This window comes from Vipera berus (assembly GCF_964194415.1).
Source record: "Vipera berus genome assembly, chromosome: 3".
Lineage (NCBI taxonomy): Eukaryota > Metazoa > Chordata > Lepidosauria > Squamata > Viperidae > Vipera > Vipera berus.
In genome coordinates this window covers 94,409,415-94,430,908 of record NC_138204.1, presented here as the reverse complement: position 1 = coordinate 94,430,908, position 21,494 = coordinate 94,409,415, and the positions used below count along the sequence as shown (strand labels likewise).

Below are 21,494 nucleotides of genomic sequence, written 5' to 3'. Positions count from 1 at the left end.
CCCTCTCTTATATGATCATTTCCTAGGCAGCATCTCTTTCCCTCCTCTCTCAGGTCATTCTCACATACCATTATAAATGGTACCAACATCTCTTAAAAATATAAATATCTACCATATTTTTCCGTCTCTAAGACGCACCCTTGTATAAGATGCTTTCGCATGCGAGTTTCCCTGCGCCGATCAGCTGTTCAGCAGAGCGCCAAACATCTGAGCTGGCAAATCTGGAAGTTCAGCCCACCGACAATCTTTCCCCCTCCCCGCTCCCATTAGTGGCAAGCCCACAGAGGCTTGACACCTGCACCAGGTGGCATGGCAACCCACACAGGCATGCCCTGGGCTGCAGAGGTTACCATTATTTTTCCGTATATAAGATGCTGCACTTGTATAAGACACACCTGATTTTTGAACAGGGTGTTTGCAGGAAAAAATAGTGTCTTATACACAGAAAAATACGGTATATATAAAGTAAAGGTAAATGTAAAGGTTCACCCACATATGCGTGCTAGTCGTTTCCAACTCTAGGGGCCGGTGCTCATCTCCGTTTCAAAGCCAAAGAGCCAGCGCTTGTCCGAGGACGTCTCCATGGTCATGTGGCCGGCATGACTAGATGCCAAAGGCACACGAAACGCTGTTACCTTCCCACCGTAGTGGTCCCTATTTTTCTACTTGCATTTTTATGTGCTTTCGAACTGCTAGGTTGGCAGAAGCTGGGACGAGTAACAGGCGCTCACTCTGTTACGCGGCACTCAGGATTCGACCCACCAAACTGCCGACCTTCTGATCGACAAGCTCAGCATCCTAACCCACTGAGTCACCACGTCCCTATATATAAAGTAGCATATATATAAAGTTATATATAGTATATATAAAATTGCAAAAAAATCGTAGGATAAATCTAAAATGGCATAGAACCTGAGGACAAGTGGCAGCTCTGCTCCAATCTATACATGTAACTGACTGAAGCCCTTCCACAGTGGCAGGCCTACCTGGTTTGGGTGGTAATAATCAAGATGATAACAGGTTTTCTATACTGTATCGCTTTGCTGCCATCTGATGCTCATCCAGATTTACGCAGCTCAGATCTGGCTGTTCTGAACATTGCCAGTGGAATAGCAACCTGCAGATCTGAGGAGCAGGAGTCCAGAACAGCTTGTGTGACATACATAAGCCATCCTTCAGTAGAGGACAGTTGGTAAGAGCAGAAAGAAAAGTAAGAGGATCCCATTGTCTATCGGTATTTGCTGCCTGAGACAACAGCCTCACTCTGACAAATTAGCTGAAAAATCTACTTGAGATTTCATTTGCAGCCTGCAAATGAAGAAACTAATTGAAGAAACAGGGATGTTTTTTCAGGCACACCCATGGAAATATATACCCTTACCGTGTACTTTTAAACATTGCACAATCGCATTTGAATGGGTCCCAATGAAAAAATAACACCAAATTTTTTTGGTAAGGCAATGAAGCAGATTTGCATAAAGCTGTCTTTATGAAAGACCACAAAGTCCAAGGCTTTACTCAGTTACAATTTCCCATGTCTCATCTCCATATAGGTAAGGAAGGGTGGAATCTTAAAGCAGACCATTGTCACCCATTGGAAAGCTATTGGGAATGAGGCCATTAGCAGCATCTACAAAAAAACATGTGCTTTTATATGGGAAGGGGTGCATTTTGGTACTGTTTAATATATCTAGTACAGCATTTAAAAAGCTGTAAAAATTGGACTACCCCCCCCCCTACATTCCCCTATAAGGACAATAAGCAGTTTGTGTATTTTAGGTCTGTAAGCTTAACTTATGCCATCAGTGCATCTCAAAAACACCCTAAACAGCTCATCAAAACAATGGTGTTGAAGCGATAGAGGCTTAAGTCAAAGTACAAAGTACCATCACGTAGCAGCCACTTTCAACATTTTTGGCGATCAAATTAAACAAGATAAAGCAGAGAACACCTAAGTCATTATCATATCACACACAGCCCTATTCTTTCAGGGAGATTCCCTAAATCTTTCCTCACTTTCTGTAAACTGAAGACTGCATCATGATCCTAGAGGATGAACACTCAAATTTGTTGCATTCCAAGTGTTGCAGAAAAGGATTGAGACTCACAATGGGCTGGCTACAGAAAAAGATCATTGCAACTCTCTCTCTCTCTCTCTCTCTCTCTCTCTCTCTCTCTCTCTCTCTCTCTCTCTCTCTCTCTCTCTCTCTCTCTCTCACACACACACACACACACACACACACACACACACTTAATATCCCACTGTGGGAACATTACTGTCTGTAGCATAAATTTATGCCTTTAGGATTATCAGCACAGAGGTATCAACGTTTGTGACTCTTTAGGAAATGATGGTTAGATTCCTTTTTTTAAAAAAAATTAAAAGGGCAAATGAACATGTTTAATGGGGTTGAGCACTCTTTAAAATTATGGTGGTCACAAAACTCACACAAGAATTGAACCCGTTTGAAATATTTAGTTTTCCAATCTCAAAGGAATCCTGGGAATTTGAATACTATGAAATCATATGACAGTTTACTAAGTAAATTATCAGACTCATCCAAAATCCCTGGGGCCTTTTACTGATTACACAAATTACTCAGCTGCAATATGTCTAAGTCCCACATTTGAAATTACTAGGGCAAGGCACAAGCATATAAAATGTGCCTGATTGAGCCAAGGGATTTTAGTAAAAGCTGGTGGGATATTAAAACTTATGAATTCTTTATTTCTGTTTCCAACCATCTTACCTCATTGTACTGACATGAAGATTCATGTTGGATGCCTGTAAGCAATCATCTTTTGAAAGACTAGACTAGAAGGATCTAAGAAATATCTGAGCCAGTGACTTTCCTGTCAGTCTTTTCTTTGAACCAAAATATGATTCTTTTAGACAAAGTCTCTTAATTCATGAATCTGCAATCACAGAAAAGCTAAAATTTCTTCTCTCCCCACCCCACCCTCCCATCAAGCATTGCTATGAAAAATGAACAACAAGAGAACTCAACATCGTGAAGTTGAGATGCAAGAAAGCCAAGCTACAGTATCCTGAGTGCTTCGGTGGATAATTTTTGTTAAATATTCGGTTTTTGAGGCATTAAGTGAGACGAAGTGTTGAAACAGCAACAGAACTACAACAGCAACAGAACAGAAGCAACTAATAGCTGCTGCGCAGCTATTTATATGGTTGGCCTCTAGGTGGCAACCAATAGGTTTAAAGTAGCAGTTTCCCACCCCAAACCTAATTATCAGCCTGGAGACAGCAAGTCTAGCTCTGCAACAGCAACCATTCATAACACAGAGAAGTAGGTCAGAGATTAAGCAAGCAGTCAGACATTAAGCAAGTGAATTAAAACAGATAAGGCCAATACATTACAATTTTTATCTATTTGCTGAATTTATATGGCCAACCATCTCACTTGCACCTGGGGCAGCATACATAATTAAAACAAAAACTAAACCATCACTGTATCTCTACCTCATTATCCCTTGTAGAAATTGCCTTTGAGAAACTATGAATAAGATCATACTGTTAATTTGCAATCATATACTACATGACAATAGTAGAACCTATTGCAAGGAAACTTGTAGAGAATCTATCTGGGCAACCACAATTTTGAGTACTAATTAGGTGTCTGTTCTATTGAATCTTAAAGATTAAGCTGCTTATCTCATAGAAAATACAGGTCTTAAATTGCAATCTGGTAAATATTCCAAAGTGTATTTACTCAGATATAAGTTGGATTTTGTTTGTTTTTGAGTCATTCTTGAGTCCTGGCTTGGAAATGTCCCTGTAATTTTACTGGCAAGATTTTTCAGAAATTGTTCACTATTGCTTTCTTCATAGGGCTGAGAGAGTGACCGGCCCAGGTTACCCAGCTGACTTTGTGAAAAAGGCTGGTCTACATTACATGAATGTCCTGGTTTCTAATCTGGTACCTAAACACTACATTAAAGTGACTCTTGTCAGATTTACTCTGTATTATATTAGATGAATTTCCTAACAGAAATATGTTGTGATATATCTTTTTTTCTTGGCAATTACAACAATATTCAATTAACTGTTTCTTTCTCTTCCATCATCTTTTAGAGCAGGAATGCACAACTTCAGTTGGTATGCTGTGTCTGCTGCTTAGAAAATGTCAGGTAGAAAAATATAAGCAAACCCAGGATAAAGACTAAATCTGGTTCCATTTCATTTAAATAAAATTTAATTTAACACCATTAGCTTATTTGTTGGATTAAAACTTCCAATTTAGTGTTTGGTGTCAATACCCAAGGACAGCATGTGTTCTCAAGTTGTATACTTCCATGTAGAAGATTACCCTTCTTGTAGAACATTACATGTAGAACATTCATATCCATAAATGTTCTATGTGATCTTCCGATGGTAGACAATGAGCTTTTAAGCATGTTATCATCAACTTAGTGGTAAGACTCTTTCTGAACCTGCTATGCCAAATGAAATTCAGTCAATGGGGTATGGAACTAAGGATTCATAGAAATAAGAGACAGAAGGTGGTTTCTTATACCTATTTGTATGCTGCATGTTAATAGACAGAGTAGGATCCTTACCCAAAGAAAGCATTGGGGGGAGGGGGAGGTGTGTTTCTATCACTTGCCTTCTGATACAGTCATAACCAATGCACCTGTTTTAAAAAACTAATGAAATCATAGCCATTTCACCTTCATTGTCACTTGGGAAAGGGGAAAAGGTACATTTCACTGGGTGAAAATGGAATGTCAGCTACCAACCCAGAGAGAGAATGTCAAGAATGAAAATAAAACAAGCTCCCACTGGAGAAGCTCATTAGCTCAGTACTAAAAGCTCACTCAAGCCCAAGTATACACTTTGCTTTCATTAAACCCACAGCTATTTATTGATTGTACTAAAAAAAAGCAGAGGTGTAATTTCATGAAGCCTTCAGCAGAGTCTTCAGTAAAGGCAAAGGTGTTAAATGAAAGCATTGGAAAAACGAATGCAGTGCTGATTCCACATTTACAATGAGCAGAACCACATTCAGCTTACAATTCCTCTTGCAACTTCCAGAGGAACACCCTGTAAGATTATGCTGTCAAAAGAGTGGCAAAGGGGCAATATTTGGTTACAGGATTAACACTACCAAACAACTCAATATCTTTCTATTTGCAAAGGGAAGGAAAACAACAGTGGGAAGCAACATATATTTAGGGCATGTGTTGCTTATCATTATCTCATCACTGTTCTAGTGTCAGAGCTTGCTAAACCTCACAGGGTTGTTGTCTGGGAAGAAATTGACCCAGGGGAATGAGTGCCATTTGGAGTTCTTCAGCAAATATTAGGTTGTACATCTAATAAATAGCATGAATGCTTATGTGAGAGTTAACAATTTAACCACAGAACATTGAAACCATTACCTATTTTGTAATGTATATCTCAGTAACACTAGTGATATAGATTTTTTTTCTGTTATTTTTTTTTAAAAATATTGATTTCAAAGAGAAGATATAAGATGTAAAAAAATACATTTCAAAGAGATGCAGCAAAACAGGTAAGGTGGTCCTTGTCCATGTGTAACGTTCTTTGAAGTCTACAATCTAGAAAAGTACAAGCAGTTCTCGACTTACCACAGTTCATTTAGTGACTGTTCAAAGTTACAATGGCACTGAAAAAAATGTCTTATCACCATTTTCCACACTAACAACCATTGCAGCATCTCCATGGTCATATGATCAAAATTCAGATGGCAACTGGTTCATATTTTAAGACAGTTGCAGTGACCTGAGGTCATGTGATCAGCTTTTGTGGCCTTCTGAAGGCAAAGTCAACAGGGAAGCCAAGTTCACTTAGCAATCATGTTACTAACTTAACACCTGCAATGATTCACATAACAACAGTGGCAAGCAAGGTCATAAACTGGGGCAAAACTCACTTAACAAATAAGATTTGTCCCGTGTTTGGGACCTAGCAAGGTATTCTAAATACTTAACAAACACTTAACACATATCTCCCTTGCTTCTCATATTACACAAATATGAGCTGTCACTGCTGTGACTACTGCCTGTGGATGGCCTTGGGTTAGGCTGAAACAGAAAATAAGATCTGTCCCGTGTTTGGGGCCTAGCAAGGTATTCTAAATACTTAACAAACACTTAACATATAATAACAGTATTTAGTGCTTAGTAAACAGCATGTTGTCTGGGTTCATATATTTAAAAAACAATCAATAATAATTAATTTATATAATTCTATAACCAATATATTAATTAATGATATATTTCCTTGATCTTCTCTTCTTACAGTAGTATTCTCCTTTTGTCAACATTAAACAAATATAGTTCTTAATACTTTCAATACATACAAAATTGGATATATACTTTTTTCTTGTATTTGTACAAATAACAATAACATCAGCATATAACATCTTTTCTGATCAGCTTAAGTTTCAATTGTATTTGCAAAAGTTATCTTATTGAGTCACTATATGTCCTGTTTTTAGGATTCTTATTTAAGCTTAATTTCCCCTCTGTATTCAAACCATTCTTATCAGTCATGATTTTCTCAAAGTTAATTACCTTTAAATATCCAAACTTTCCATTCACATACACCATCCCAATGTTTTTACATTTCATATATTATATACTACTTGTATATCTTATCCCTCTTACTATAGGGCCCCTTTATATCCATAATTTATCTATTCTTTTAACCATATTCAAACAAGTGTTTAGTCATATAGTACTCCTTCTGATAAGTTGAATCAAATCTCTTCATTCAAACTCTAGCCTTCTTCTTTTGCCAAGTAGCTTCCCGAATCAGTGTGTTCAGCTTGCCAGGGGATTCTTCCTGTATTTTTGTGAATGTTTGGAGTATGAAAGACACGTTAAGTAGGATGTGCATTTTTTGTCTCCCAAATTCTAATGATTTTCCTGGCTGCTCTATAATCATTTTGTTAGATCTTCTTGCTTATCCTCAAGTTTGTTTTGAAGCCCTGAAAAATAAAATATCTTTTTTATTTCCATTGTTGTGGCAAAAATTTGCAAGCTTTCTTTTGCTTATATTAAGCTGTAGTTATCTTCATTTGTAGCTTCCCTCTTGGGGTCACTGTCCTCTAGTTTATGTTCTGATGTCTGGTTTGTTTGTTTATTCCTTGTTGTCGTTTTCTGAGAGTTTTTTAATTGTAAATTTAGATTAAATATGTGCTCATTTATATCATCAAAGTTCTTAATCTCATCATGATTTGAAACATTGTCATTTGAATCTGTTGCAAAATTGCATACATTTCCTCCTGGAAAATATTTGCCTTGTCTTAGAGTATTGCTCCTGTAGATCTCTGATGTTCCAGGCTGGGGCTTTCAGAAGGAAATATTAGGTGTGGTTTCCTGCCACTTTTAGATAGGTATGCAACATCCATTTTATCTCCCCCCTCCAGATAGTCTTTCACCGGTGTCATAATCTCTGTGATTAGCCTTGTGGAACCAGCCAATCTTAAAATCCAAACCACCAAATCTTATATAATTCTTATCTTTATATATGGTTTTTATAATCCATCATTCCATGATCATTGGGGGGCTCTCCTTCTTCGTCGCCTCTCCATGGTGATTTTACATCCATTTAGGGTCCCCTGGCAGGGCGAAACCAGCCATGAGGTGCGGAGCCCTACAATCTATTAGCTGTGTCGCTACAATGCAAGACCAGAAGTTCCTATATGAGGATATTTTCTTTCCCTGGCAATTATTGGTCCTTCATGGGAAATCATTCAAGGGGCAAGTTTTTCAGACCTCAATGATCTGCCTCTGGGGGCAAACTGATGATATTCTAGTTGCTTCTCAACTTTGGCACTTCAATTCAAGAGTTGATAGCAATGCAGTGTGCTTAAAAATATTTAAAAAGAAGCACAACAGCAGATGCTATGCTATGTTACACCTTCAAAAATAGGACCAATCTGCCTTGACCAAAGACTCTTAACTTCTGTGGATGCCAGGGTAAATCCAGGTGAAGCAGAACAGCCAAAGGGAAGAAACCTCTTTGACCAGAATAAATAAAATAAAATATAGACTCTTTTTCCCCAAACAAATCTGCTTTGATTAGACACATTCCTAATATCAAGTGTACAACCATAGAATTATAGCATTAGAGTGGGTTTTATATCAAATCACATATAAAGCTCCTATTGTTTATATTCTTGTTCCATGCAGGAATTCAGAGTTAGAACATTTATAATGAATGCCCATCAGCCTCTGGTTAATGATTTTCAGAAAATAGGAGCTTCTAGATTATCCTTCTAACTGGCTGCTTAAATCTGCTGTCCGACAATTTAATTTCTTAGCTCAAGGCTGGGCAGCCTGCAGATTCCAATTTTTGGATGACTGTGACTGTTCCCTCTTTTCTATTTTTCTCTAAAATAAGATTCAGCTATGGTTCTGTAAGCCTTTTGAGTTTTCATATATCAGTTTTACTCCTGATCAACTCTTACATAATCCCACCCCCTACCCTCCCCCATTTTTTTAAAAAAAGCAGTACATTACTATTATTCTGCTTAATGATTAGTATGTTCCAGTTTCTTCCTGGTCAAGATTAGAACTTTGCACAATTGATTATCTTTCATGCCAGGTGCTGAATTTCTCACCATTTCAGGTAAAATGCTCATAAATCTAATTGACATAACTTTCAGATTACCTACACCTCCTCAATATTAGCTACTCTGATATCTCTTCTTGAATAAACTGTTTCCTCATCTGCTCTTCACCAACTATGTTCTGGTATCCCCTTATTCAAATAAACGGCTTATATATGGCAGTAAACCTAACCCACTGGTTAGTGGTAATTCATTGGTTATTGGATACCAATAGGCTTCCAGGCACATTTCATGGTGCAGTGTTTTAACATTTTGCATGGCTTAACACTAAGCAGGATTATTTCTTCTAACCAGAATCAAATTGGCCTGTACATTTAACTTAAGAGGGCCTGCCCAAATTCCCAACTCAAATGAGATAAAAGGGGTGTGAAGACAGAAAGGTAACTTTTTTTTTTGGTGACCCTGATTTGATGGAATACTTTTCTCCAAAGTTACTAGGAGCTTTCGTCATGCTTGCATTTCACAAAGCTATGAAAACCATTATCTTCTGACAGACTTTTCTGATAGGCCCTGACAGACCTGGGCTGCAGGGTTAACTTTTCTGTATTCCATTGAGTTGTGATAATGTTCTATTGTATAAAACATCTGGAGTTGTTAAGAAGCAGAGCACTATAAAAAAGGTTGTAATAAATAAATATTTTCCTACAGCCACAAAGATACTATGGTCTTTCAGTATGACATGCCCTTTCAACACATACCTTCTCTCTTCCCAGTTCACTCTGCTGTTCCTCTCAGGTTAGTTCACAAATAAATATGCTTTTAATATCCTTCCTTTCATTTCTAACCAATTGGTAACTTGTCCTTTGACAATGGGTAATTCTATGTGTGTGAGAGCTTTGGGAATGGCTGGCATATAAATTTATAAATAAATACACACATGGACACACATACATATATACTATGCACATTCTTTATAACTGTATGAATGAAATGCAATCCCAGTAAATCTGTAACAACAGTCATTATTGACTTTTTCAGGTGTTATCCTTAAATTCATGAAAGACCAATATGATGTTAGATGCCAGAGTTGTAAAACAGAGGTAGAAAGACTGTATCCTTCCCAGATATTACAGTGCTATAAACATCAGTAAACTGGCCACAGCTGTCATTGTATTACAAATGTCTGAGAACACCTGGAGGTTGACCATTTTACTCTAGCCTAGTTTTAGAATATGAACTGAAAAAGACATACTAAGACCTGCTCTGCTTTTTATCATTGTATGTAGATCTGTATTTTATTTTTTGGCTGAATATGGCTTCTTCATTTCCAGCATTCAGACCTACCGAAGGAGAAGGAAGCATCTGTGACTTGTTCCAGAAATGCAGGTTCTTTCCCACCCACCCCCCTGCCTGTTTAATGACTAAAAAAAAATCTGGCATTTTCTCACAGTATGATCTGCAACGCTATCATCTCTAGCAAATGAGCCTCCCAGATAAGCCTTAATGTAGCTAATGTAACTCATTAATATCATTTTTCTTAGCGTGCCAATAAGTTAGACTGAGCAGTGGTTGAAAAGGCTTTAGAAGCTGAGGAAGGGGTGCTTGTTGTAGGTTATTTGAGCAATCTTTGTCAACTCAAATTGTCCATTTTCTGGCTAGCTATTCAGGACCTTAAGCCTGTTCATTCCTAAAAGCTGCCAATGCTCTTATCATTAATTATAGGTTAAGTCCTGCCTTTATGAATGAAAAACATAATAGAAATAGTAGTTCAGCTTAAAAATTTATTTCCTGGAAGGATCACGTGGGTTTTCCAGATGTTGTTGAATTCCAGCTCCCACCAGCTAAAGCCAACGTGGATAGGAATGATGGGAATTGTAATTTTACAAAGTCTGGAGAGATTCAGATTGTCCATCTCTAGTCTACGTGGCTGATGTTACCAGCTCCATCAGATAATAACCTATAGTTGGTCAGCAGAAGATAGATTACCACCTAGTAGATGATTTCCATGAGAATCCAACCAGGAATCTGACTTCCAGTTTGTCTAACAATCGCAATAAATATTTCCCCTTCCCACCAGCACCTCCGTGTCTGCTGCTGTGTGTTTAATCTAAGTGCCTCTGTGCTCAATGGGACTTACTTTCAGACAAAAGTACACTTAGGAGACTGAAATGTAGAGGTTGAAGAGAAAATCAGAAATGGATAAGCGTTTGACAAAAGTCTGAGGATAGTGCTAGTCCTGAAAACAGCTTCAGCCAAGCATGCACTGAAAAACATTTTTCCTCCGTATTTCTTAGGACATTTAAGGGATTTACAGTGAGTCATTTAATTATTTCTTAGAGCATCTTTTTAAACCTGTTAATATCACAGCATCGCCCCAGGCAATAAATCTCCTAACACACCATTCAAAGATTAGAGTGACCCTGATACAATGAAATTGTATTGTCCAAGCATACCCCACTGACTCACAACCATGCATAAGAATACAGATAGTCCCTCAACTTACAACAGTTTGTTTAGTCACCATTCAAAGTCACAACAGCACTGAAAAAAGTGACGTATGACCCTTTTTCACATTTATGACCGTTGCAGCATGCCCATGGTCATGTGATTTTCATTCAGATGCTTGACAACTGGTTCATATTTGACGGTTGCAGTGACCTGGGGCTATGTGATCACCATCAAGCAAAGTCAGTGCGGAAGCCAGATTCACCTAACAACCGTGTTTCTAATTTAACAACTGCAGTGGCAAGAAAAGTCATAAAATGGGGCAAAACTCACTTAACAAATTTCTCACTTAGCAACAAAAATTGTGGGCTCAATTGTGGTTGTAAGTCAAGGACTACCTGTATAACTTCACCCAGGTGAACTTCACCGCACCTCTAAGAATGTCACTGAAATGTTCTTCTATGGAAAAGCCTAAGACAATTTCTTTTTTCCCCCACAATAAATATGATTAAAAACAATGCAGAATAAATTTTCAACACAGCACCATATTCCAACAAATGGCAGGGGCAGGGGAGTTGTGGCAAGAAAAGATAGCTGGCCAAGATTTATGAATCTTCCCTGGCCAACGTGCAGCTAGAGGAGAGGGCTTCAGTTTGTTGAATCTCCCTCCCAATCCATCTATGCTGATAGTGGGATTAAGTAGACTCAACCTGTATCCTACTCAAGAAAAAGCACCAGAGATGAGCAGTTTCTCCACAGATGAGTCAGCATCAAAACACCTCAGGAGATGGAAAACATAAAAACCGCTGATAAAAGAATAAAAGAAATAAAAGAAAATGTCACAACAGAGAGAAGAGAGAAGTGGGCCTGAGAAATATGAGAATTATTAAATAATTAATTGTTTAATTATTAATAGTAATTAATTTAATTACTAGTATTAATAATTAAGTAAAGCATCCTAAGAAATTTGCACTGAAGGTCATATTTCTGAAGGTTTCTCAAAATACCTTGCTTTCCTCCAATAAATATGAACAGATCACGTGCAATGTGATTTTACTACATGCAAAATATTTATACAAGAAAGCCTTCAAAGGTATTACTTTCTATCTGCTCCTGAAGTGACTCGAACCTATCATTCTTGGCACCAATGGTAGTTTTTCTAACTGAGAATTTGTTCACTTGGAGGAAAGGAAGTGTAGGATTAAATCTCTCCTTCCAAGAACTATTTGAGGATGGTACTTTCTTTTTTTTAAAAAAAAAAATGGAGCTACTTCCTGCACATTGAATGTCAAAAGCAGACTGAATGACATTTGGCTTGAAAAGTATCGTAAATAATGCTAAATGCTAACTTATGCATTCTAACTTCACACCTTCTAGGTTCAGTTAAAATGTTAAATTGTAATTATTATGATCCCTGCTTTTTATTATTTTTATTATTATGACTACCCTACGTGTTAGAATTACAGCTGATTGGTAAATGAGTCGCAACCAGTCCATGAATGTATTGCCTCATTGGCAGCAATGAATAATCTGGCAACATGCCCTACAGGTATGAAGTGGTAATTTGGGAAAGAAGGATTACTGCATAAGAATCTGCCTTCTAGGCCTGAAAACCCTTATTTATCCAACCCAGTTTTATCTACCTGGGCAGAGTTTTTCTCTAATCCTGTCTGGGCTGATATGAAATTTAGGAAAAGTAAAACAGAACAGAACAACAGAGTTGGAGGGGACCTTGGAAGTCTTCTAGTCCAACCCCTTGCTCAAGCAAGAGACCCTATATCAGGGGTCTTCAAACTTGGCCCTTTTATGACTTGTGGACTTCAACTCCCAGAATTCCTCAGCCAGGTGAGTCATAAAAGGGCCAAGTTTGAAGACCCCTGCCCTATATCATTTCAAACAAACAGTTGTCCAACCTGTTCTTAAAAACCTTCAGTGTTGGAGCACCCCTAAACCACAAATGCTGTTGCTGGGATCTCAGTATAATGTTTGAGGTTTGTGAAATAGGGAAACTTATTTCATTCAGCTCAGATAGCCAAACAAAGAGCAAAAGTCAATGCAACTGTGTGGGTGCCATTATTTTCTCTGGAAAATGATATTCAAGCATGCAATAAAGGATTTTAACTTATTGGGGGAGGGAGGAGGAGAGAGTTTGTACATTTAACTGCCGGCTATCAGACAAACAAGCTGGGATTAGTCTCCTGTCTAATGAATAGGTACAATAAAATGTTTGTGTCAGACAGAAAATCACCATAGGTTTACTCCACAGTATAGCTTTGGAATACAGGGCAATAAATGTTGTAGGCCCAAGTTAAGGCAGGAATGTTTGCTTGCTCTGCCTTCCCCAGATATTTACAGAAGCCTAAAAAGCTGAGTGTTGTTGTCCACTCTGTAAAGAAATGATGACATCAAGAGGCCAGTCACCAACATGAGTTTATAGGTGTTACCATTTAAATTGGGATGGAAGCGGGGGAGGTTATCCACTCGGTATGATCTTCTGACCCCCCACAGGTTTACAGCCTTCCTCTCTCTGCTTCATAGCACCTCTGCAACACAGAGTTAATCATTTCTCTGCTGCTATCTGCCAAGAGTTCTTATCTCTTTCTTGCTGTCACTTTATAACAGGGTCTGCTTATCAACCTGTTGGGGGGAGGTCATGTGATCAAGCCCAGCCTATCCCAGCTCCTGATTTTCCTGATTAGAGACCATCACGAAATGGGATGGCTGGTTTACAGAGGGTCACTAATGCTGGAAAAAGTACAGAGTCCATTGGAAGCCCGGCCTGTTACTTTCTGAATTATTGGATTTTTCGTTTGCATGTGTGTGTTTGTGTGTGTGCGCACTGTTGATGGACTGCTTCCTGACTTTCACTGAAGGTTACTGTAGCCGCTCTCCCAAGGCCAGAGAAGTTTACAAGCCTCACCTTTTGCTGTGTTCAATGCTGTATACCTGCAACCCAAGGGCACTATATATTTGGGCTTAATTATGTCTTCTAGTTCGGATACCAGCAACACTCAGGAACCTATAAAACATGGGCTTCTTCCAGGTGGTAAGTCAGACTTTTTCCGACTGTTTTGATAAACCCTATCAGACAGAACTGAATCCAAGGCTTACTGGGCATTCCATAATGGAAAATAATCATTGTGGAATATCTTCATAGTTAATTAATTGATGCTTCAAATGTATTCAGTTGCAATAAATATATTTAAAAAGAAACAGCAATTATATCAATGATTAAATTAGCCTGTTTTTCTTCAAATGCAACAGATTTATAAAAAAAAAAAACACGCTTGAAGTCCCGGTTATTTCAGCAAAGGAGTTGAACATATGCTGAAATCTCTTGTCATTTAGTAAATAGATACACATGTTTTAAACCAAAGTTCAGAGATTTTTAGTGAGATGAAGTAGAAAGAAAAACATGTATATACTGGATATGCTGCATTTATATATAAAGTTCTAAGCCTATAGCAAAATAGTTTCACAGCAATTTGAAAGTCAAGCAGACCTTTGAAAAAATGCACTAGACAAAATCTAAGTTTGAATGATTTTGTCTTTAAAGTACAACATTGTAAAATAACATAAACCAATTAAATACTAAACGGGAATGAGGAAGCACCCCAAAAAGATTGTATAGTATCATTTTAGATTGTCATATTGCTGTATGTTATTTTTTATCTTTCATGTGCAATTTACAACCCACTTTTGGTTCTTGCTAAACATTCTATGCTTACAATTTATGTATCAGTTTAATCAAGGGAAAAGCTCTGTATACTTTCAATGCAAGTTGGGTATATTTGAAAGGAACATGGATAAATATTTTCTAGATTCATTTCATTGAAGTGAAATAGTACTTTCATGTAGTGACAGTTTATCATATCATGGTCTTTGGCTGGAAATGTGTGTGTTTGTGTGTGTGCATTTGATTGCAATGCTTTTGGGTTTGTGGTCCAAAAATTTGCTTTGTGTCAGTTTCCTATATATGTAAATTACAGATGAGCTGCAATATAACAAAATTAAGGACAATAGATTTATCTTCAGATATTTATTCCTCTCCAAAAAATTTACAATTTCAATACTGAACATGCTTTCAAGTAACATATAAAGAACTGCATTCTTTGCCAGCTAATGCAAGATATTTGATTCTTATTAATTTGTGCCTCAGTACAGGAATGATCTTTACACAGTTGGATTTACTTCTGAGTAAACAAGCATAACACTGCTCTGATAGGGAAACTGTTTAAGTCATAGGTTTTCTTCTTGCAATGAAAATCAAGGCACGTAATTGTTCAATGTAATATATATGTAATACTTTGGAAACAAAACAAATGGAATCATTCTCTTTTATTACAATGAAAAACAAGTATTTAGGATTTATTTTGGACATGGATATTTACAAGAAGACTATTACATTCTCCTAATCAGGCCCGATCTTCCAAATTTTAAAACTGAAATTCCAATCTTGTTTTAAAAGTCTTTTTTTTCATATTTTTTGCAGTCTGTAAACACTGGCATTTTTATTCACCAGTCTTTTGCACCATCCTCTAACAGAGTTGCAAGCAATTGTCCTAATTGTAGCATATACTTATTGGTGGACACCTTATGTTTAATTTCTACAAAGATTCCACCATCACTGTTGCATCAGCTGGAGATATGTTACAATGAAAAATGGGTTGTAACAAAATGAGCAGGAACACAGATATGCCGCTCAGTCTGTGAATGCTATGTGGAAATAAACCTGAATGATCAATATATGATCAAGGGTTTTTTATAAATAATTTATCACTCTCTCTCATTCTGAATGAAGCCTATTGCAACCATATTATGCACTGTAGTTGAATTTACATATATAGATTTGAATAATGACTATTACAAATAATGGCTATTTATAAATTATGTCAGCATATGTTATTTACAAATTTCAGTTGACATTACTCTGGGAAGTTCTGAAACACCCTCTAGCCACGCTTTTGATGGCAATTGAAATGCACAATATTATTGACCAACTTTATTCGAATTGGATACCAGGTTTGGATTTCAATCTTGTGAAATCTTAGAAAATAGTCATGCCAGGGAATTCTGGGACTCAGACATCCGTAGGCCACCCAGGCTGGGAGGTTGCTCTTAATTGTCAGTTTATTTAGCCACCTGTTTTTTGAATACAGATCAGATTCTCAGTGGAGTGTAGGCATGGGTGTGGGTGTGTGTATTGCAGTAATAATGTACAATCAGTAGCCATTTCACCTCCACCCAAATACCTTCATTGGAACCTGAAAAAGTTCTTCAAATGTTGTCGATGAGTTATAATTTTAAATGAGTCAGGATGGGAAGATTGAATAGAAACATAGATTAATTTTATTTGATTTATTAGATTATATCACATTTAGTTTTTATCATCATTTTGCCCACTTTCTGGAGTTGTTATTCACCCATTAATTGCAGACCAATTGTAACCTTGGACCAAACCAAGATTTGACTTCTCATTCTAGATATAGAAAATAATTCAGCAATTTGTTTGGGGGCAGAATGATACAAGTGAAGAAAATACAGATTGACTATTTTCTCATTACCCTTGAAGTTTTAAAGTGATAAATTTAGTTAAATTAAATTCTATATTAAACCAACTGATATAAAACTTGGATGTTCTTTTATCACAACAAAAGAATAGAAGAAAATATGGAGTAAATAGAATGAGTTTTATTTTAATTGTCTTAATGTACATTCTCATAATTATATAGCAATAGCAATAGAACTTAGACTTATATACCACATCATTGTGGTTTACAGCACTCTCTAAGTGGTTTACAGAATCAGCATATTGCCCCCACCAATCTGGGTCCTCATTTTTCTGACCTCGGAAGGATGGAAGGCTAAGTCAATCTTGAGCCCTGTCAGGATTGAATTCTAGGCTGTGGGCAAACTGCATTCTAAACCACTGGGCACCAGGGCTTCCTATTATTTATATATCTCAACAATATCATTTTTTATTAGATTTAGACCTTCATAGGAAGTGGTGTTAGAATTAACTAATGGATTTTTTGCAGTTTTAAATAGAATTGCTATTGCCACTACTTAACATATATCTAATTTGCTAAGCACATTTGATTTGTGCTTAGATTGTAAGCCACCCTGAGTCTTCGGAGAAGGGCGGGATATAAATGGGATTAAAATAAATAATAAATAATTTCTGCACTATGCAAGATGTGGCAAAAATCATAATCATTCTACAAACTGACTTTGATTGGGGTTGTCCAACAAATTTTCACTATGGGTTTGGCAGGTACATGAAAATTATATGATTTTGTTCATGGTATAAGAATTTAAGAGTTCAATCGGATCAAAGTCCACCTAATTTAGAATTCCAATTCTAATACTGAGCTCTAAAACAATAGAGCAAGTTTCCCAACTTTGACAACTTCAAGACACGTGGACTTCAACTCCTAGAATTACCCAGCAACACACCTCTAGTGGGAACTTCTAAAACATTGAATCTATTATTTGTTCTTTTATTTCCTCAGCCCTTATAAAATCACATGCTTTCTGGTAAAATATTTGTAAGATTAAGGAATGCTGACGGTTTGGCTAACAGGGTAAACCCCAGCACTGTCAAAGGAGGAGGAAAGAAAATCAGGTAGCAATAAAGTCAGCTAGCTAGGGAAAGAAAACAAACCAGAGTCACTTTTGCTGTGAAATTCTACAGCTTGTATAAAGTTTATGGCCACCCAGTCAATACAAATGGCCGCCTAAAGCATTTGCCTGTTGCCAGGAGACTTTCCAAACAAGTCCACTTAAATAGTAAGTGCTTGAGAGGTAGTGCTTGAGCAAGGACTTGACTTCATTTATGTATTTGCTTTAAATAACATGTATTGCATTTCTCCCAGAAATGATTTAAAGTGTGGTGATATAGACGAGGTGCAACATTATTAATTTTTTATCCTAAGACTGCTTGCCACTGATAGGCAGGTTCTAGGCTACCTTTGTAAACAAAGGGTTGATGATTAGCACTAAATATAACTCAGTCATATAAATAAGAGTATTAATTATACTAATAAATGTCAGGTCTTGCTGAAGTTGTGGACATGTCAAAACGTGTCTAAATCATTGACAGGATTCGTGCTCCATGCTAAACTGTAATGTGGCTTGCATGCAGTATTAAAATCATAACCTTTCCTACCAAGATAAAGGTTGTACTAAGGATCCAAGGTAGTTTCAAGAGCTGTGCCTTCCAATAAGTGTGATGTAAAAGATGTTTCCCAAACTTCTCACTCACTATGCTTATTGCCCATATATACTGCTTCATTGCAGCAATTTGAAGATGGATAGATTTTCCAGTCTCATCAAGGCATATTATATCTGGGTTGTAAAAATTCATATAACCAACAGAGAGCAGGAAAGAGATACAGGAAACTGATCTTTATTGTTATGGAAAGCTCAATCTTATGAATAAAGGTGCATTTCCAATGGGACTTCCTTGCAGATAAAAATGCACAGGATTGCAGTTGGGCATTTCCACATCAACTGTGTTTGGCTGCTTCCAAATCAACTTCACACAAGTTACCCCTTCCTTATATTATTCCTTTTCAGAAGCCAAGCTAATTTACTTTTGGATCAATGGAAGCACAAACACTTACAGATGCTAGAGCAGCTGGAACTCAAGTGTTTGGAGATGGGTTGTTGCCATTGGAGAAAGGTTTCCCTACGCACCAGGTCCTAATTCTAGCAGATCCTTAAGGGGACTGCTCTCCTAATTGCTGGTATCCCCCACCAGTGGTCCAAAGAGACCTGACTGACAAGATTCCTTCTCTTGGGGAAAATCTTTCCTTGCCTTCCCTTCCCATCCTGTAACTTCAGTGATTTTCACAGCTTCTGTTTAATCACAGCTCGGTTTTCCTATTGCTTTTAAGGTTTTCCTATTGCTTGGAAATAACTTTAGTTGGAAGGGAGCAGGGAGAGAGAACTTGAAAATAAGTTTGCAAAGCCAGCGCTAACACCCACTCTTAGGTCTTCAACTGCCTTTGCCTCCACGTTTCAGGCTTCATAACTCTTCCCGATTATCCCAGGAACAAGTGCCTTGAACACTCTTTGCCCGAACCACCCTTTGCCCCTCTGCCCGATAGCAAGTTTTCCACACTGCCAACGGGGCTCAGGCTCATTTCTGAGGAGACATACCCTCATTTTAGGATTGCTTTTGGAGCTTGCGGCATTTTTAGGCTGGAGCCAGGGAACAGAACTGTTTCCCTGACAAACCGACTTGGGTGCAGTTAAACGCAAGTTTCAAAGGGCCAGTTTGTTTTTGCATTTGCACCGGAGAAGCAACTGGGCGATCGGGCAAGGTGTGGTGCAGGATCTTAGGCGGCGGCGGAACAAAAAAAAAACCAAAAACCCCGTAGTAGTGGCGGGCGACCGCCTTTGCGCTTTCCCCGGCTTTCTTTCGCTTTCTTAAGGCGCCGGCGTGCTTACGCGCCTCGGCAGTTTCGCTTCGCCCCGGCGTTTACGTGGCCGCTCAGAGCAGGTCAGCTCGGAGTGGAATGGTTTGTTGTTGTTGTTTTGCTTCTTTTTGAGAGAGGCGGACTTTCAACAGGCATTCCTACAGTACGGAAGCGGGGAGGGGCGGTGGAAGGGAGGGGAAAGAAAAAAAACCCTTCCACAATCGGAGGCGGGGCCTTTGAGGAGCCGAAGTTACTCGGAGCTCCTAGTTCAGGGGTCTTCAAACTTGGCCCTTTTGTGACTTGTGGACTTCAACTCCCAGAATTCCTCAGCCAGCCATGCTGGCTGAGGAATTCTGGGAGTTGAAGTCCACAAGTCACAAAAGGGCCAAGTTTGAAGACCCCTGTCCTAGTTTTTTTTGCTGGGCGGCCGTGTGCTTCCCCAAGCCTTCTCCGGACCCGAGCGCCGGTTTTCTTGAAGGAGCGCCGGGGAACGGAGCAACGGAGTAGGGCTTCTCCGCACGCGTCTGGCCGACGAAAAAGGCGATCTTCTCTACTCCGCCCCCCCCACCCGCCGCGCGTGTTTTGTGTGCTAATGTGATCTTTGAGTCTTCTTCGGGGAAATTTAGCGGACTCCGATAAATTTGGCAAGCCGATTGTTTGCGGTATGCCCGAAATGCCCGATGGAGGTTGGGGGGGGAGGGAAATCCCTGGTCATGACTCGGGAGTGAATGGGGGGGGCGGGAAATGCCTGGTGATTCAGGAGAGAAGGAAGGAAGGAAGGCGCGCGAGAGAGAGATTCTACTTGTAGGGGGAAAGGTTGAATAAGGCTGCAGTCCTAAGTATTTTTTTTTTACCCATATATGTCTTACTGAATTCTGTAGTGGAACTTTGAAGTAAATAATCGATAACGCATTTTTGCTTATTTAAAGGGAGTAGATAGATGGGTTGTCAACTGTTTTAGAAAGCCGCAGCCGCACTTCTTTCTGTCTGAAATGTTGTGCTTCTGATGTGGCGCCTTTTTACAAAAGCCCTGGGAAGATAAGTCACCAGTATCCAAGTTGACAGCAGAGGTTGAGAGATAAGGTGACATATCCAAGGCTGGTTAGGAAATCCAGAACTGGAAAATGCTAGGATGCCATCACAGATCTAATGAGTTCCGATGAAACTCACCGAAATTTTCTTTCTGAGAACTGTTTACTATTTATTTTTGATTAAATAAAATGTCTTTCTTCCACTTTGCAATAATGCTCTACTCAGAAGGAAAAATGCTGTCCCCTGCAGTTTCTCATTTATGCCCATCTTTGTTGATGTAATAAAGAAACCAGGGGAAATGGTTGCTTATTTCACATCTGAGTAATATCAAACCTGATCAGTTTATGAAACAAACTCATAGGTGGAAACCAAACTCGGCACTATTCAGAGTTGACCACTGAATTCAATGGAACTTGATCTAAGTAAACTTATAGACAATTAGGGGAAATGAGGATTATAAATTCCTTGGGAGCAGAGAATAAAATGCAGACATTACCTGGATTGAGTATATCTATTATATTCAAGAACATTGAAGTATTCAATGTTTTCATAGGCTACTTTCCATAGAATTATCTAGTTTTCATCCTCCTGTCCATGTACTGTATGTTTACCCAGAAGTAAGGCACACACTGTCCAAATCCAGTCATGTTTCTTTTCATGGAAACACTATGTGCTCAGGAGCAGTGCTTTAGCCAGGAAATTGCCCTCCCTGGACTTAATGATTTTATAACACCTCCTCTCTGAGCATATAGTACATATCAAACTCGCTTGAGTCATCACGGGCCAAAAATAAACCCCGACATGATTTGGCAGCTCTTCTCTGATGCTGAACCCTCTTACTTGAGAATCACCTGACATTCAATATAAGCATGGTTTAATTTAAAGATTAATACAATAGAGTATTTGTCACCATAAATAGTCAATAGGGGAGGAGGCATCTTGCCACCCCTTCCCCCCCTGTTTCTAAAATAAGAGAAATTTTAAAATGATATGCTGAGTGGGGTCCTGATGCTGATGCTGCCAGTGCCTCTTCTTG

General features: G+C 38.4%; 1 protein-coding gene across 1 annotated transcript in view; it reads left to right on the top strand.

Annotated features, from left to right (window-relative positions):
- Positions 1-13,985: 13,985 nt before the first annotated feature.
- Positions 13,986-21,494, top strand: part of NR5A2 (nuclear receptor subfamily 5 group A member 2) — a gene marked incomplete at its 5' end in the record, with an annotated part of 120,338 nt that continues 112,829 nt past the window's right edge. Inside the window, one exon of the mRNA XM_081322763.1 lies at positions 13,986-14,049. Within this exon, the coding sequence (XP_081178889.1) occupies positions 13,986-14,049 (64 nt within the window). The remainder of the gene's footprint in view (positions 14,050-21,494) is intronic.